Source organism: Macaca fascicularis, chromosome 1 (genome assembly GCF_037993035.2).
Source record: "Macaca fascicularis isolate 582-1 chromosome 1, T2T-MFA8v1.1".
NCBI classification, from domain to species: domain Eukaryota; kingdom Metazoa; phylum Chordata; class Mammalia; order Primates; family Cercopithecidae; genus Macaca; species Macaca fascicularis.
In genome coordinates, this window is record NC_088375.1 from 32,643,387 (window position 1) to 32,662,258 (window position 18,872).

At 47.4% G+C, this 18,872-nt stretch overlaps 1 protein-coding gene across 4 annotated transcripts in view; it reads left to right on the forward strand.

Annotated features, from left to right (window-relative positions):
• Positions 1-1,430: 1,430 nt before the first annotated feature.
• The window catches only part of TNN (tenascin N), a 71,055-nt gene continuing 53,613 nt past the window's right edge, over positions 1,431-18,872 (forward strand). For 3 of the 4 annotated variants that reach the window (XR_012424415.1, XM_015445857.3, XM_045399363.2), the window contains exons 1-5: positions 1,431-1,533; positions 11,043-11,486; positions 12,988-13,362; positions 13,813-14,076; positions 17,399-17,584. Coding sequence is in view for 3 of the 4 variants with exons in the window: in XM_015445857.3 (XP_015301343.3) it covers positions 11,078-11,486; positions 12,988-13,362; positions 13,813-14,076; positions 17,399-17,584 (1,234 nt within the window). In the remaining variant the exon portion in view is untranslated. Of the gene's footprint in view, positions 1,534-4,201; positions 4,400-11,042; positions 11,487-12,987; positions 13,363-13,812; positions 14,077-17,398; positions 17,585-18,872 lie in introns of all 4 variants that reach the window. The other variant, XM_045399296.2, reaches the window with a different exon arrangement.

Here is an 18,872-nt window from a genome sequence, read left to right on the forward strand (position 1 = left end):
GGGGAGAATTGGTGAAAGGAAATTAAGAATAGGAGAGCAACTTGAGGGTGCAATAGAGTCTTAGGATCCTCTAGAAGAGATTTTCCCTTTTAAGGAGCAGAGAAAAAAGTCCAAGGGAGAAAAGAGATGTTTGGGAGTTGGGGAATTTTCTGGTGACCTTGGTTCATACCCCACTGGTCACCTCTGTGTATGGCTGGCCTGGATTCCAGGACCAGATATCAGAACTATTTATGATTATAAGTGAAGGGCAGAGAACTATGAACCCACCTGGACTGACGTGGAGATGATCAAATATGATTTAGTGGGATACATAAGGAGAATTTAAAAATTACAATAATCATGGTAGCAGGTAATCTTTACCGAGTCCTCATTGTGTCTTGGGACTAGTTTAAGTTCTTTACCCCATCTACTCATTTTAACCTCACAATAACCATAAGACACTCTTCCTATTTTACAGATGAGTAAGCTGAGCCACAAAGAAGTTGTCAAAGGTCATTTGCAAGTAGCAGACACAAGCTTCAGATACAGGCAAGCTGCCTCGGGGCACCCCCTCCAATTTCTGGGGGCCACTTTTTGGTTCCCCGTCTCTCCTTCTCCTTTCCCTCCAGCAGCATTTGATGCTGACATAGGTGAACTGGAGACAAATGGTCTCCTTCATGTTGTTGTGGATCTGCACTCCAGAATCTACTTCCCACAGAGCAGGAGAGGGATGGGGTATGAGGAAGGGCAGCAGGTGTCAGCCGTGCCCTATTGAAATGACTCTGGCTCATTGGAAGGATGAAGGCCTGTCCATCTGAGGGCAAAAGAGGAAGGGCAGCCAGAAAGGGGCATGACTATTCTTTCCTGGTTTTGGAACTCTTGTGCTGTTGGCATGTGGGAGGCATTTGGGATGGGGTGAGGGTCGGAGTGGACTTGTGGGACCGAATGTCCCCAGTCTGCTATTCCTGCCCCCACTTCAGAGCCCTGCCACTCACAAGTGTGAGACGATGGATAAAGGAGGAGGGAAGTCAGAAGAGCTTCTGTCCCTGAGGGTCTCCACTCATTTCTTTCTGTGCTAAAGACTTTTTCCCATTTTAAAAGCAGTAGGCAATAAGTCCCGGAATGCCTGAAACAAGAAAAAGAGAAACTTTATAAATGCACTTTTGAACCTGGAGACCCAGCTCCTGGCCAGGAGATGGCAAACTCTTTTAATATCCTTATTCTGGATTCACTTAAATGGAAACAGCCTCCAGTATTTTTAGCTGCTGTGTAATCAAAGTGAAAAAGAAGAAGGAAATGTATATATTTTTCTTTCCTAGTTAGAATAAGAGAAGGAATTGCTCATATCTTTTAGCAGAGTCCCTGCTGGGAAGGGAGGAAAACACCAGGAGTCTCCGTTTGCTCCTCCTCTGGCCTAGACAGGATTTAAACCCAGGGAGGGAAGCCAAGGAGAGACGAGAACAAGGGACGACCAGCAAGTACCAAGGTCTGCGGCAGGAGGAGACCGGCTCACAGGAGCAGCAGCGTTGGAAGAGGCACCCAGCAGCCTCCCAGGTAAGAGTGCCAGTTGCCCAAGCTTTACTTACTGGAGGGAGGAAGGTGGCCAATGCGGATGAGCTCAAAAGTGGTGGCTCAGGTGCCTCCGTTCCCGAGCCTGAAAATCTGGGCAGTGTAATTAGTCTCTTATCCACTCCACGAAGAGTAAAAATGAATTGGGAGGTACCTCTCAGGACCCATGTGCAGCGTCCTTAGTATTATACGCCAATCTCAGACAGGGCTAAGCATAGTTATCTTCTTTCCTGGCCAGATGCAGTCTGTGTTGTATCAGTTTCTACCTGGAGTAACACATTTTTGTATAAAATGTTTCCTTTAAAATGTTCCTTCTCATCTTTTTTTCTTTTTAACTTATTTACAATGTCAAAACTTTCTCTCTCTCTCTCTCTTTTTGGATAATTTAGTATTTGTTATATCTCATTATTCTTTTAAATCCTAAAACAGAATGGTTATTTTAGTTAGGATTAGGAAGCTAGGATAACTTTCCCTTTTTTCTGGATTTTGTGTGAATCAGTTAAGGGGATGTTTGCAAACACATTTGAACAGTTTTGAAGTATATCCAGACGTTTAATTTTACAGGTTTTAATTATTATTTGTTTAGACGACAACTTCTCTCCAAATCCCCATACTATTACCCTCACACTACCTCAAAGAAAACATTTCAAGATATCTCAAAAACTTGGCCAGGCGCGGTGGCTCACGCCTGTAATCCCAGAACTTTGGGAGGCCGAGGTGGGCAGATCACCAGAGGCTGAGATTTCGAGACCAGTCTGACCAACATGGAGAAACCCTATCTCTACTAAAAATACAAAATATTAGCCGGGCGTGATGGCGCATGCCTGTAATCCCAGCTACTCGGGAGGCTGAGGCAGGAGAATTGCTTGAACCCGGGAGGCGGAGGTTGTGGTAAGCCGAGATTGAACCATTGCACTCCAGCCTGGGCAACAAGAGCAAAACTCCGTCACAAAACAAAACAAAACAAACAAACAAACAACCACGCTACTTTTTGGAGGTCTTACTTTTTACTTATTTATTAATTTTTGTACTTGGGAGAGATCTAGGGGAAGGATGGAGAAAGAATGAATGAGAACAGGCAGGGTTCCACTTAAAAGCATGAAACCTGTGTTGCTTATATAAGCATTAAAAGAAAAGAACAAGTTCCAACATAAAAGTAACAAACTACCCACATCTGGACACAGATTAGCCATAGTGCCTAAAATCCACTGGTTTTTGGAAAAGCTGAGGTGTCACCAAGGCATCAGATGGTACCTTGCTCGGTCAGGGCTACATATTGACAGCTGGCCTCTTGACATTCAGACATTTGTTGCAGACTCGGAATCAAGGTGACAGTGTCAGACACAGGAAAAAATAGAGTGTCAATACTGGTATCATTTTTCCCGGAGAGAAGGAAAGAAGGCACCTGGCATTCTTTCATACAACTCTAAGTACTGCTTTGTCCCCAATTTGTAGGCTGCAGCTGACTCCCGAAGGAGGGAAAATAGAACAAATGATTTCAAATCATCCCGTGGCTTCTGGTTTTCCAGTCCAGTGCTGCTCTGTGGTTTGAAATGTAGGGTGGGCAGAGCTCTGTTTCTGAGAAGATGCCTGAAGAAATTGTGCCCAGGCCCAGTGGAAACTTTTGTCCATTCACTGCTCATTCCAGAGCCTTGGCTCCTATAGGATCTGGATACAGACATGAGATCATGGTTTAGGTCCTGTAGCAGCATCTGGAGCCACCAGTCTGTGAGCTGAGGATGCTAAGATCTCAGGTCTGATCCCTGGATGGACAGGGACTTTGCTGTTTCTGCCACAGTGGACTCACTGCTAATGCTGCCCAGCCACCGTTTGAATCTGTACCCAGCCCGTGTGAGTGGAACAGTGCAAATGCTTGGAAATTAGCAAACACTCTCCGCCTTGCTAGAAGGCTGGAACTTTAAAGTTACTTCAGTATGTGGAAAAAAAACACATTAGCTAAAGAAAGAAATTGCAGAGTTTTTGTTTTGTTTTGTTTTAATCTGATGCCTCTCACACCCACGGATATTAGGGCTAATTGGATACAAAGTAATACTTAGTCATTCTGGAAACTGGCTGTTTGGTTGAATATGGGAGAGGAAGGTTCCTGAATTTAGGTCCTGGGTCTATTTTATCTTGTTATTGTGCACGAGGTTGGTCCCACAAAAGCTAAAGGAAGTTCTTGCTGTGAAAAAGTGATTCATCCTCTGGGGGTAAGTGACCATCTTTGCCTGATGTTTAAGAGGAGATTTTAAAGTGTTTTGCCCAGAGCCTGGCATGTAATAAATGCATAGAAAATGGTAGCTACCATTATCATCACCCATTTAAGCCTTTGCAAGGCAGATTAAGAGTCAGTTGTCAAAAGAAAACACAATGAGCCTGTGGCCACCCCTGAAAAAGTGATTGAGCGCTGAGGCTGGGTCAGGACACCATCCTTGATCTTTTCAAGCCTCAGGCGGGTGGGCAGACTTGATGGGATGGCTCTCCAGGAAAAAGGTTCTAGCACAGTGGTATGAGAGTCATCTCCAAGGACTTCCTGGGCACTCTCTGGGTGTCCCACAGAACTAGGAGAATGGGGGCACAGAGTGATGCCCAGAATGTGACCGTACTAAGCCCTATCACATAAAACCAAATTTCTGTTCTTGTCCACACCTAGCTGTCTTGTATCCTACATGCAATGCTTGCACAGAGTTCAGCGTCACAGAGACTAGAAATAAAGATGTTTGTATGTACTTGCTGCCCCTGGAGTTTAACCTAGGAGAGACAGACCTCCCTTGTACATCCATGTTCTTGGATCTGAAGGAGAAAGAGATACAGAGTTTGTGAAATCTGTTGCCTAAGCCTCCAGTTCACGGTGAGTTGAACCAGGGTAGATTCCTCAGCCAGCTGAGAACTTGCTGTCCTGGACCAGGTTACTTGGGAAGTACAGGGAAGACCCCTGAGTCACCCAGGGCCCAAGCTGAAGATCATTAGCAAAATATGCCTAAGAGAGTTAAGAAAGCAGTGACAAGTTTGCCCGTGTTTGTGACATTGATGCATCCCTAGCCACTCATCTCCCTCATTTTCCTTCATAGTTTAATGATATCTACCCTGTCATTTGGGGACAGAATATCTTCTTAAGTGACTCTGCTGGAAATCCACGATGATACACTCTTTCTAAAACCCAAAGCAGTGCTTTCATTTTCTTGTGGTTAACTGTCAAGGCAGGATGAGATAATACGGGAACCAGAGAAAGCCCTGAATTTAAGTATAAAGGTCTGTAACAGTGGCTAGAAATTGGCTACCTCTCTTCTTTGGCGTAAGTAGTATTTTTTTTTTCCTGACCCAGGGTGTGTGTCCTTCTTTGGGGAAAATGAGGTGACACAGAGACCATCCACCCCTGGGGTCCGAGAGGACCATCAGGATTCAGGGGCCATCCTCCTCCCTTGGCCAACGCTTAGATGCCATCTGCCCCTGCAGACAGAAGTCTCCGTGCACTTTGGTGTTTCCTAGGAAGGGAATTCTCCAGCTTTTCATGGGAAGTGACTGGGACTTAACCTCCATGTGAGGGAAATGCAATTCATGTTCCCAGTGGATCATCCTTGGCACCACTCAGAGGAAGTACAGGCACAGGATTTAGTTATCGATTTATTAATTTTTAACTGAAAACCCAATTTATACCTTGGGTTTCTTTTATTTTCAGGAAAAAAAAACCCTGTCTTAAAAACACGTGGCAGAACGGAGGACATTTGGTGGGGTTTTTTTGTTTATTTGTTTTGTTTTTTATATATACAGGACATATAACAGAGAGATAAAGAACACAGATGTGGGTAGTGGACAGACCTGGTGTATGATCCCAGCTCTGCTGCTTTTTAGCTGTGTGTCCTTTGGCAAATTACTTAACTTCTCTGAGGACCTGTCACAAAGAATGATATCAACTGACTCCTAGGATTTTGAGGATTAAATGAGGATAATTTTTATAGCGTTTGGCACAATGTCCGTTATCTAATAAGCACACACACACACACACACAAATCCAGTGGCTATTACTATTTACTTCACAAAATATTACTTTGACAGGACTGTGCTATGAGGCTGGTGATACAGACGGGATCAACACAGTCACGGCCATCTCGGTCATCTCTGAGCTCATGAGGATGCCTGGGCTAGGAACATGCATACAGATTTGGTGGCTGTCAATATTTGGCTGGAAATTAAAGCCACAGGGGTAGATGCAGATACCAAGAGAGAACACAGCAGAAGCACAGAGCCCTGCAACATCTGAAGGCAGAAGTAGGGGGACCATCTGTGGTCAGTCGTGTACCCCTCAAAGAGCCTTTCTGGTAAAAGCAATACAACGAAGCATTTGTTCCTGAGTCTAATGTATCCCTCCCTCCCAGCTTCCCACACCACCCAACACCTCTCCTGCAGTTAGAATTAAAGACCTGACTAGCCTTTGTAAGACAATGATTCTTGGGGACAACTGGTTTTCTGTGGTTCCTACATACACATTTCCTGCATGTAAATGCCCTTTGCTTCATGCATCCCTGAAGAATTTACCCAACTTTCCATGGGAAAATACCCCTCAGTAGAATAATCCTCCCTATTTGGAAATGTATCATCCTGCGTTTTGCTTACAAAAATCTTCTGCCCTCTCTGCCCCCTCCCCACCGTCGCGGAGCTCAGCCTGTGGTTTGCTGTGCATACTGAAAGAGTTGATGAAGTCATCCTTCCCTTCTGCTATTAAACAAGGAGTCTCTCTCCTGCCACGTGTTGAAGTGAGAGCCAGCAGGCTTCTCTTCTTTCTCATTACACTTGACAGAGTGTTAGGTTGAGGATTTCCCTTGCTCTCATCTTCTTTTGAACAATCAACCTACCTAGGAAAATCTGAGTGCAACTTTTGGAATCTGAGAGGCAGTAATTAATGAGGACATCTTGTTACAAATCAGAAGGACAGGCAACACCAAGGGCTCCAACAGGGACTTCTGGGGTTTCTCATATTCCAGGCTACAAAAACAAATGCTGTAGACCTGGGCTCTGGGCAGCCTTGCTGTGGTTTATGGCAAGAGTCCATGGCTTTTTGTGTGTGTGTGTTCATTGAGAACTTCTTCAGAAAACCATCTGCACTCCATTTATGTCTCAGGCTGGGAGTAGGGGGTGGGATGGAAAGCATGGGCAGGGAAGTTTGCTTTTTCAGCCCTATTTTTGCCCAGGAAGAAGATTTTTGGATAGTGGAAACTCATAGGCTGCCATGAACACAGTAGGTGCTTCAGAGATCAATATGAATTGTTACTGGGGAACGGCAGAAGTACACAGGGGTTAATGGCTCCATTGCTGGAAACTGTGCACCTGGGGTTGCATCTGTGGCCGTGTGCTCATCAATTGCATAATCAGGACATGTTGCTCGATGCCACTGAGCCTCAGTTCCTATCCTGGGGATCAAGTGGAGAAAAGTGTGTGGCTTTTATCTTTGCAATGAACGTTTAAGGATGGTCATTGTGAAATACCATTATTTTTATCCTATACCTGCCTTCCAATTCATTCTCCTGGCTTCCCACTCCCTCCATCCTCTGACACAAATCTCAAGCAGCTTCCAGAGCTTTTCTGGTAGCTTTTGGTCTTAGAAGAGAATTGCTTTTGTGAAGGCAAGTCCATTTCAGTATTGAGCCTCAGTCTGTCATCCAGGTCACATCTTTTCTTCTTTCTCAGCTCAGACCTGACGCTGGAACCTGCAGAGAAGCTGGAGGGAAGGGGCTTGGTGCTTTCCTCCCTCCATTTCTCCCTCCCTGACATGCATGGCTGCTTCTGGCTTCACCAGGTTGCTGCTGCCTGGGGCGAGGTGGGGATTAGAAAAGAAAAAGAGGGCATTTTTACTTTACTGGGGCTGTTGTTGTTCCCTTCATTGGATGCCCTTGTTATGGCGAATGCTCCCAGTGCTGGGCCACCCCTCCTTTCTGGGGAGCTTCTGTGGGATCTTTAGATATTCCCCTTCCCACCCACTGAGCATGTTCTCCTGCAGTCGCCGCCTTGGGGTGGCACACTCCTACTGAATGGTGGACATGCACCTCAGCTCGGGCCCTCAACTGCCCTCTTGGCAGCTCTAACATGCCTCATTTCTGTGACATCAAGTTGGCCTTGCCAAAGTCTGAGTTTCAGGCCTCTCACACTGCAGCCCCCTTCCTCTGTTTGCCATGCAGTCTGTTCCAGCCACGCTTCCCTCTGTGAATTCCTCTGGGCCAGAATCAGGCACTGGTCTCTTTGCCTGCCACTCCGCCTTATTCATCCTGACCTCACCCCCAACCCCCAAACCTCCAGTAGCACACTCTCTTTGAAATGTGTGGGCACAGCCAGGTGCGGTGGCTCACAGCTATGATCCTAGCACTTTGGGGAGCTGAGGTGGACAGACTGCTTGAGCCCAGGAGTTCGAGACCAGGTTGGGCAACATGGTGAAACCCCATCTCTACAAAAAAACACAAAAATTAGCCAGGCACGGTGACATATACCTGTAGTCCTGGCTACTCAGGAGGCTGAGGTGGGAGGATCACTGGAGCCCAGGAGGTGGATGTTGCAGTGAGCCGTATTTGCACCAATGCACTCCAGCTTGGGCGACAGAATGGGACCCTGTCTCAAAAAAAAAAAAAAAAAAAAAAAAAAGAGAAAAGAAAAGAAATGTGCAGGCACTTATTACCCATGGTCCAAGTTGCAAGACAGCAAGAAGTGTCCCATTGACTATTTCATTCCATCTGCTGGGTGTTGAGTCCAGTGCCTGAAATGCACTCAGTGCTCAGAAGAAGTGAGCTCTTATTATTATCAACAATACATGTGATAGGAAGAGCCACGAAGGAGTGGGAGGGCAAAGGGGTAACACAAAGAAAAACTCTTCATAGGTACCATTCTGTTTAATTCACAGTGGTGGCACATCCCTTGGGTACAACATGTATAACAGATGAAAGCATTGCATAGGGACATGTATCTAACTGCTCTCTTTTGTCATTTGTATCAGAATGTCATACTAACGCAGAGCAAGCATAGGCTTGCAATTAGATGGGTCTGCGTTTGAATCCTGGCTCTGCCACTTTTAGTTGGACAACCACTGGCAAATGACTTTACCTCTCAGATCTGGTTTTCTTACCTTTTGAGTGAGGAGAGGAACACTGAGCTTACATGGCAGCTCTGGGGATTAATTACACGGATTAATGCACCTAGCCAATGCCTAGCGTGTAGCAGCAACTCAGTAAATAACATTTAGCATCTAATACTATTGAGATTCTTCTTCTTTTTATTCTCCCAGGGCTCTTCATCCCCTGTTTCCTCAACTTCCTGATACTAAATGAATTATGACTATTAAAAGTAAAACATTTTACATATTACCAGAATTTGGCTTAGTGGCTAGAAATATTTCTTCCTTTTATGATCAATATAGTTGAAAGATGCCTTTCAACCTAGGCATATTAGTATCATTATTATTATTATTTGAGATCGAGTCTTGCTCTGTCACCCAGGCTGGAGTGTAGTGGCACGATCTTGTCTCACTGCAGCCTCCGCCTCCCGGGTTCAAGCGATTCTCTATCTCAGCCTCCTGAGAAGCTGGGATTACAGGAGTGCACCACTGCATCTGGCTAATTTTTGTGTTTTTAGCAGAGAAAGAGTTTCACCATGTTGGCCAGGCTGGACTTGAACTCCTGGCCTCAAATGATCTGCCTACCTTGGCCTCCCAAAGTGTTGGGATTACAGGCGTGAACCACCGTGCCTGGCTGGCATTATTCTTTATAGTAAAAAACATAAGGAAGAAAAGGAAGTCACATTCAGTACTTGATTGAAAACAAAATAAATCTCAAAATATTGACCTAGCCCTGCTCACGTGCCAGACACGGTGCTCACTGCTGTCCACATCCAAGAGGGGTGACGCACTGTCATTCCCACGTTACAGACAAGGAGGCGGAGGCTCAGGTTGAGGAGCACTTTTAGAGATACACATCCTAGAGCCTGTCTGAGGTGCCTTTCCACCATATCCCAACCGCCTCTCACCACAGGCAGGGAGAGCCTGGGCTCAAGCAAAACACAGACCACAGGAAAGGACTGTGTTTCCTGACTTCAAACTTTGGCATAAATAATTGCAGGTCTTAGGTTGGTTACAGAAACCCATTGTCAAGAGACAGCTCTGCAGATCAGTTTCTAGATAACTGCTGTACGCAAGCCCAACTGGGATGTGTCTTGTGACTGAGGTTCCTGTGAGCAAAATGTGAGGTGAAAGCGGGGTCTCTTGTGGTCTGTCCTGCCTCAGCTTGTTAGTGTGCAAAGAATGGGCCATCCCAGATGGGGACTGGGGGCACAAGGGGAAATGGCTGGAAAGAGGAGTTATTCTGCTCGTTGACAGTGGTGAAGACACCACCTCCTGGTGAGGGAGGAGGCAAAACCTAACCGCTGGCCCCATCTCAGGTCATCTGCTTGACTGACAAATTGGGCCACCCATGCACGGATAGATTTGAGAAACAGTGACCAAACCTCTCAGCATGTGTGACTGTGCTCCTGCCCCAGGAGGGCCCCAAGATGAATCAGTCCTGTCCTTAACAGGTTCACAGCCTAGTGGGGAGACAAGCTGCATACAAGAGTAACTGTAATACCAGGTCAACACTCAAGAGACCAGCAGTGAGGGACAGGTCCATTTCTCTGAATGCTTAGCAGAAGCGAGGCTAGTCTCTAGCTGGATGAGGCAGGGGGACAGGAGAGAAGACTTTGTGGAGCGGGTAATTTTATTAGAAATTCTTATATTTTACTGGTACACAAGTGGGTGTCATGAGCAGGACGCTGGCCCTGCAGTCAGTGTACTTGAGTCTGAGTACAGGTTCTGCTCTTCCTGGCTGTGGGACTCAGGACAACTTGCTCAGCTTCCTCATCTGTGCAAAGCAGCGTGGCATTGTGGGGATGAGCGTGGACTCTGGGGTCAGATTGCCTGGGTTCAAATCCTGGTTGGCAAATCATTTAAAGTAGTAGTGCTTCCGTTTCCATATCTATAAGATGGGGGTAATCATAGTATATTCCACAAACAATTGTGAGAATGGAATGAGTTAATAAATGTGAAACACTTAGAACATTTAGAATAGTGCCTATCACACAGCAAGTGCTCTATGTGCAGCTCTTATTGTTGATGTTGTTAAGAGGGAGGATAATATTAGGGTTGCTAGATCCAGAATTAGGGGGATCAAAGCGTGACACACAATAGGCTGTCAACATAAGAGAGCTGCTCTTATTATTATTAATAAGTGCAGGTGAGCCTAGAATGAGAGGTGAAGAGAAGGGCATCCTGGGCAGTGTGAACAGTAAGCAAAGACAGGAGGCAGGAATATGCAATCTGTGAGGCAGGAACAGAAAGTAATTTGGTTCGGATCCTTGGGAGAAATAGAATGAGTTCTTTCTGCTGGTTTCTCAGCTTCCTGTGGGCTCTTAGAATCTGGTAAAAAAGCCAGCTTCCCTCAGCACATCTCCATGGCTTTCTTTTGTAATGTTTCTAAATACAGGCATCCTGGAGGGTCTGCTCCCTGTCTTTCCAAGGATGAGTCTCCAGGAGATGTTCCGCTTCCCCTTGGGGCTCCTGCTTGGCTCTGTGCTCCTGGTGGCTTCGGCCCCAGCCACTCTGGAGCCTCCCAGCTGCAACAACAAGGAGCAACAGGTCACTGTCAGCCACACCTACAAGATCGATGTGCCTAAGTCTGCCTTGGTTCAGGTGGAGGCTGACCCTCAGCCCCTCAGTGACGATGGGGCTTCGCTTTTGGCCCTGGGTGAGGCCGGGGAGGAACAGAACATCGTCTTCAGGCACAACATCCGCCTTCAGACGCCACAGAAGGACTGCGAGTTGGCAGGCAGTGTCCAGGACCTCCTGGCCCGGGTGAAAAAGCTGGAGGAAGAGATGGTGGAGATGAAGGAACAGTGTAGTGCCCAGCGCTGCTGCCAGGGAGCTACTGGTGAGCTCACCACCTGGTATTCATTCAACAAACATTTGATGAGTACCTATTATGTGCCAGGGGCTCCACTAGCCTCATAAGTACTTTGTGACTCTGGCGTGCTCCCACTTCTCATTCTAGGTTTTCTCTAGGAGGCCCATCCCTACTATTTATTCATTTATTCACTGGTACTAGCTCCAGGGAGCATCTGGAAGCTGAGCAAGGAGGGACCAGCATCTCTTGCAGAGAGTCTAGACTCCTGGCCTATTGCTTCCAGATGGGAATGCTTCTAGGGGCTGTCGTGCCTGTGAATCAAAGCTCTATTCAGAGAGGAAGCGATGACATACACAGGAAAGATAGGGCCTTGGAGCTAGACAGGACAGTTTACAAATCCCAGTTCTACCACTTTTTAGCTGTGTGACTTTGGGCAAATCCCTTACGTTTCCTCAACTGTCCAACAAGGATAATTCTATCAACTAGTATAGTTCTGAGAACTAGAGATGATGCATAGAAGATTCCTGGTCCTTAGTGGAATTTACAAATCAGTAAATTATAATTATCTTATTAGTAAATAATTACAATTGTAAAATAATTACAATTTAATTTTACAAATAATGAAGGTTCTCCCCCCACCCATCCCCCGTCACTTTTAAACATAAACTGCCCAGGCTGATCCAAGTATAATGAACAGTACTTTGGCATAGGATTTCATGCCTGAAGGAATTGCTACGGTTAAGAGCACCTTAACCTTCAGATCCAGATACAGAACTCGGCACCAGGGCCACTGCCATGAATAACCAGCATGGACTTGCCTCTGAGGAGCCCCCACTTTGGAAGCGTTTTTAGGAAGGAGAGAAGGTGTTCTGAGAAGCAGAAGGTGGGCCACAGAGGAGATTGCACTGACCGGTCCGCCCTCCAGCTGCCTCTTGCCGTGTAGGGTCAGAGAGGGGAGCCTGGTTAATTCCCTTCTCCACAGTACCCATAGTTGAGAGTAGGCTATTTTGTGGCTTCTGCAGTTTCGTTTTTCCAGGCTTCAGTCTGGACTCATTTCACAAGGTCCCAGCCTTGCTAGTTCCAGCAAACTCCAACCTGCCTGGATCTCACTTTCCCCCTAGGAGTCCTGCCCGGCAGTGACAGCTGGCTAGGGTGGAGCATTTAAGGCCCCTCCATAGGAAGGCACTAAATAATGACCACCATGTAGAGAGGAAGGAACAGGGGGAATTCACATGGGAAGGAAAAGGAAAGAAGGGTGGGTCCTGCAGCCTTTTCAGGCAGAGAAAGGAGGAGACGTTTGCAGATGTCACAGATTAGAAAGCCTGGCCCAGGCTGGAAAGGGCCAACACCTTTTCTACCTTGTGGAGCTCCACCATCCTCCAAAAAAGAGCCGTGCAAGACCCAGAAATCACCAGACCCTTAAGAATGGGGCTAGTGATTTCTGGGTCTTGCATGGCTGATCTCAAAGGAAGGAGATCCCCTCGCACAACCCTTCAACCCAGCCTACTGTTTTACCTCTCCCTCCCAGATCTGAGCCGCCGCTGCAGCGACCACGGGACCTTCTCCCTGGAGACCTGCAGCTGCCACTGCGAGGAGGGCAGGGAGGGCCCCGCCTGCGAGCAGCTGGCTTGCCCCGGGGCGTGCAGCGGCCACGGGCGTTGCGTGGACGGGCGCTGCCTGTGCCACGAGCCCTACGTGGGTGCCGACTGCGGCTACCCGGCCTGCCCTGAGAACTGCAGCGGGCACGGCGAGTGCGTGCGCGGCGTGTGCCAGTGCCACGAAGACTTCACGTCTGAGGACTGCAGCGAGCGACGCTGTCCCGGCGACTGCAGCGGCCACGGCTTCTGCGACACGGGCGAGTGCTACTGCGAGGAGGGCTTCACAGGCCTGGACTGTGCCCAGGGTGAGAGCGGAGATGTGCCCTCGGGCCGCCGGACTCTTCTTTCCAATGCACCATTTAACTGTCAATTACACGTTGTTCCCTTTGGGGGTGTCTTCCTTTAGCCTACCCAGATTACTGAGTCCCAATCCCAGAGTTTCTGATTCTGCGATGGGGCCTAAGAATTTGCATTTCTAACAAGTTCCCAGGTGATGCTGATGCTGCTGGTTTGAGGCCCTAACCTTGAGGACCACTGGTCTTATGATCTAATGGCTGTGTGTGAGTGTGTGCGTGTGGTGAGGGGGTTAGTATTCATTACCTGTCGTTCGGCTAATAACTTCTGGGGGTCGGGAATGGCGCCTTACACAGGTCTGCATCCTGCACGCCCACCCTTATAATGCTCAGGGAATACTCACTGGGTCTGGATTGCCTGCCTTGCTCACCCTCTCTTCCCTGTTCCTGTTCTGCCTGCAGTGGTCGCCCCACAGGGCCTGCAGCTGCTCAAGAGCACGGAGGAATCTCTGCTGGTGAGCTGGGAGCCCTCCAGCCAGGTGGATCACTATTTCCTCAACTACTACCCCCTGGGGAAGGAGCTGTCTGGGAAGCAGATCCGAGTGCCCAAGGAGCAACACAGCTATGAGATTCTCGGTTTGCTGCCTGGAACCAAATACATAGTCACCCTGCGTAACGTCAAGAAAGACATTTTTAGCAGCCCACAGCATCTACTTGCCACCACAGGTGAGGAAGCCACCTGATGCCCCAGGGTTTCCAGGAGAGGCCCCATTCTAAATGTTTTCTTTCATTATTCCCACAAATACCCATCAGGCAGTTGCCTTGACTTGGAGTTTGAAAAACACAGCTGCCACAATCCTAGGTTCTGAAGAGTCCCAGTTCTCTCTCTTCTTTCCTTGCTCCCTGATTACTGGGTCCTCTAAGCCCATGAAGACCTGCTAGATGGGGGCTCATGGGGTCTTCTCTGTCCCTGAGATTAGTAGGGTCTGCACCTTCTCATAAGCAGTCAAAGGGTAGACCTGCATCCCCAGTCCCTCACTGAACCCCCAAAGCCATTCAGAAAGTTCAAGTTGGTATGGGTGAGAGGCTGCTGAAGCCACCTGTATCAGTTAGATTCATCTCGGTGGGAAAGACATGACACGAATGGGATAATAAATTTCAAAGTTTAACCAACAGGTTGTTCACAAAAGTGTGGGTGGGGGTTGGATAGTGAAACACGAAGACCTGCATCAATAAGGATACACTCCTGCCTGAAGGGGCAAGGGATAGACGTTGGATGTTGGTACTTGGACCCAGAGAGAACTGTGGAAAAGAGCTGCTTGGTGGGATTGTTTTGGTAGAGGGATGCAGGCAATCCACTGTGTCTCCACAGAATTCTGTCTTCTGCCCTCTGATCTGCTGATGATTCCTGCTAGCTGAACCTGGAAGCCAGAGGATCAGGGAAAATGGCTGACTCAATTCACAGAGAACATAGCCTGGGGTACAGAACAGGATGGAGGATGGTGGAGGCTTGATATGGAGAAACGAAACCTCCTGTGCACCAGCAAATGCCACCAAAATGTTTAGAAGGATAAGCATCACTGCTTACTCTTTAAACATTCTTGTTTCCTTGTGAACATTCTTAAAGCAGCTTAGATCTTCAAGGATTTGGAAAAACGTAGTTGGTTGAATGACTGAATCATTCCTTCATGCAGTACATTTTTATTGAACACTTACCATTTGTCAGGCACTGCTCTAGGTACTGATAAAAATTTACTGCCTCCATCCTGCCCTAAACTCCTAGGGAAAGATCTAGGAAGATACAGATGGATGGAACTTTGGCATGCAGTTGTCTTTGCAGAGACATCAAGCTGCTTGTCCTTTTTGGCGGTGGGAGTAGGGTGAAGGTGGGGATGGGTCAGTGTTGGAAAGGACTGTGAGAGACTTGGTCATCATGAGGGCACCACATGTGATTGCCTTTGTCAGTGCCCTCAAGCTAAAGACCCCCAGGAGCACCCCTGTAGTTAAACAACTTGGGTGTCTTGATTGTTCTAGCATGGATGACTGCACACTATGGGAGACCATAGGGGTGTCTCAGTAGACAGTGTTAGAAAGGACTGGTTAGAGAATTTGGGCCTGTGTTATGTAATTTGGGGGAAGGTGTAAGGAAGCAGGGATTGGGTGCTGTCAAGAAGTGAGGAGAACCTCTCCCCTCTGAGAGGCTAAAGTTGGTGATTGTAACAGAAGTGGTCATTACTCATAGTAGTCAAGAGAGTGGGTGTTTAGCTATTTGTGTGGTTGGGACAATGGTCATGTTTTTGTCTGTGTTCATAGTTGATCATGGAAGGGTCTTGCTTTTGTCTTGATCTACATGGTCAAGAGTGACCTGACATTGATGTCCTGTGAAATGGTTTATGTTCATTAGGAGACACCAAGTCCTCACTGTGAGAGCCAGGCCCGCTGTGGCTGGCAGACTCTGCTTTTCTCTTCTTCCCCATTTTGTCTATGTCTACCTCTGGTACAGCTAGCACTGTGTCCAAAGCCTCCCAGTGCAGCATAGAGATGCCTATTCTGAAAGTCCTAGCAGCCCGTCATGACATCTTGCTCTCGGGATTTGTAAAATTCTGCTAGTGTGAAGTTTCTCTTACCTTCTAATCTGATTCGGCTTAAACACATTCTTATTTGCTCCTCAGGGGAGCCTAAGACAAGAGGTATTCATCCCCACCATAATCGGGAACATTCTCATTAAGTCCCTGCTTTTTCATTTGTGACTCCCTCCCAATTCTTTTACACCATGTAGGAACTCTTCTACAAGCCTCAAGTCACGTTTATTACTCACCTCTTGACCTGTCCTTCAGGGAATTCCATCTTTAATGGAAGTCTAAAAACAGCACCTGGCAGATGGAAGCCCGTGGGTGAGGGGAAAAGCTTCAGAGAAAAGGCTCTGTGAGGCTCTTTATCCATAACTGAGTGAATCGGGGATGTTCAGAGCCCGGGGACCTTGAGATCACTGAGTTCACACCTGGCCTGATGCACTAATTCTCTGTCCTGCATCATCCGTCAGTTGGCCTGGGTGGAGACACCTCCAGGGAGGTGAAGGTGGGGGTGTGACTGATGAAGGGGGGAAGCCTGAGAACTGGGGGGGCCTTGGCTTTCCTGTTCCAAACTTAGAAGGCCAGGCTCCCTCAGCCTGGGATGTGGCTGTTGGAATTCAAACTGCTCCTCAAAGACCCCAGTCCTCCCATCCCCTAGGAAAGCTCTCCCCTTAGAGCCATAGCAATGAGCCATTCGTTTGTATTAATCACTGTAATTTCATGTTTTTTTTTTCTGAGTAGAAGAGTAAACATTTAGCTGTTAATACTTCACTATAAATAAATATATGCAATAACTCTCTTCCTTCACAGGACAGACAGATTGGGCAGCATGAGAATACCAGGTACCTGATGGAAGTGCTAAAATTTGGTAGAAAGAGCAGGAAGGACACTCAGATGGACCGAGTTAAAATTCACCTACTTTATAGTTTTGCCTAGGGTTCATCCTTAGAGGAGAATCTGAGAGGCAAGGGCTGCAATTTGGGAGATGAAGGAAGGAGCTTGTTGGATCATTAATGTTGTTCTCAAGAAAGTTTGAAATGGATTCTCTCCACTTTCCATGGAAGTGCCTGAGCTTCTTATCCTGAGGTCGTCTTAGAGGGCAGGGGCTCTGCAGCTGAAGAGTGGGCCTTTAGTTCAGGGCTGTAGCTCTCTGAGCTCTGGACTGAGTGATTTGGGTGGCCAGCCTGAGAGGTACAGTCTGGGCTTGACCAAAGTCAGTGTGGACAGGGAAGACCACATGGCCTCTGGTGGGATGGGGAAGTGGAGGCTTTCCCAAAAGACAGTCTGCCTGTGGAATATGTGAAAAACAGCAGCTGGGTAGCTCAAAGACACCTGTTAAGAACTGTGTCCTGGGACTGAAGCCAGCTCTTGAGATGTCAAGAAAGGGAGCTGACTTGATAACCAACAGCCTGTCACAGAATCTCAGAACCTTTGCTCTTCACCACTTTCTCTTGCCTCCCTCACCCCTGCCCTAGACCTTGCTGCACTTGGCACTGCCTGGGTGACAGAGGAGACTGAGCACTCACTCGACGTGGAGTGGGAAAACCCCTCGACCGAGGTGGACTACTACAAGCTGCGATATGGCCCCATGACAGGGCAGGAGGTAACTGAGGTCACTGTGCCGAAGAGCAGTGACCCCAAGAGCCGATATGACATCACTGGTAAGAGCCATCACTGGAATGTGGGGTGTTTGCTGTAGATGCAGAGGTGGGGATAGTGTGTGCAGACAGCACTGGCATCTGCACTGCTCAAGTGTGCGCAGAGAGTCCAGGGGCCTTAGGAATCACACTTGAATCCGATCCTTGAATCTGCCAGACGTAAGCCCACCCAGGAGGCCTGTAGACTCTGTCCCAGCATTCCAGAACTCGATCCCAGAGCACCTTGTTAACAGATTATATTTGTGAGATGTTCTCCAAGTCAGCAAACTCTCTTGAAGACCCTGTCTGTGTCTCAGGATGGATTTGATGGTGTATAGATATTCCTTTTAGAGGAACTTGTGTATTTGGGTATTGGGGGCAAGAGGGGGTAGAGAGACAGAGAGAGAGAGAGAGAGAGAGAGACAGATTGAGATTGGTTTGTTGAGCATGATGCACGGAAGGGGTTGTGTTGGGAGGCGTGGAGGAGGGCAGGGAGCAGTGAGCAGGGATGGCTCCCTGTTTCAGATTTCTGAGCTAATGCTGCCAAGAGCTGGAGCTCAAATGGCTGCTAAGGAGACAAGGCTGCAGGGATGGATCAAGTTTGGCAGTGCCTGAAGTTTGTACAGTTCCAGGGCTCTTTTTTAAGAAAAGTAATACACAAATTACTTTTGTGTATTACTAAGGCACAAGGCCTTAGGATGGACCCATGAAAGTGTGGGGCTTATTAGCTTCATGGTGAATTCCCTCCTGGAGCCTTGTTCTGCCATCCACTCCTTGAGTTCTGTGTTGACAGGACATTTTGGGGTTCTTAGTGTTTGTGGAGTGAAGAATGAGGGTGTGTGCCTCACACAAGCTGCTGTTTGTCTGCATTTTACCATTAGAGTCTGAATATTTGTGCCCAAGGAAAAATAATAATTCTAGTTGCTTCTACAGAGAAATAATTTTTTTTTTTTGAAAAAAGGGCTGGGCATAGTGGCTCACGCCTGTGATCCCAGCTACGTAAGAGGCTAAGGTGGGAGGATCCCTTGAGCCTAGGAGGTTGAGGTTACCATGAGCCGTGTTTGCACTGCTGCACTCTAGCCTGAATGACACAGTGAGGCCCTGTCTCTAATAAATAAATAGGAAAAAATTAGGCTAAATATTACATTGAGAAGGAGAGATACTTTGGAAGGAAAAGGGTTGCTGGGAGCAGAAACACATTTGGACCTATAAATAAAATTGGGAAATAAGTGCTAGGTGGCCCAGTGAAGAACCAGAGAGCATTTGAAATGCATTTCAATTGGTGTCTTCTCATTTGCTCTGATGCCCTACT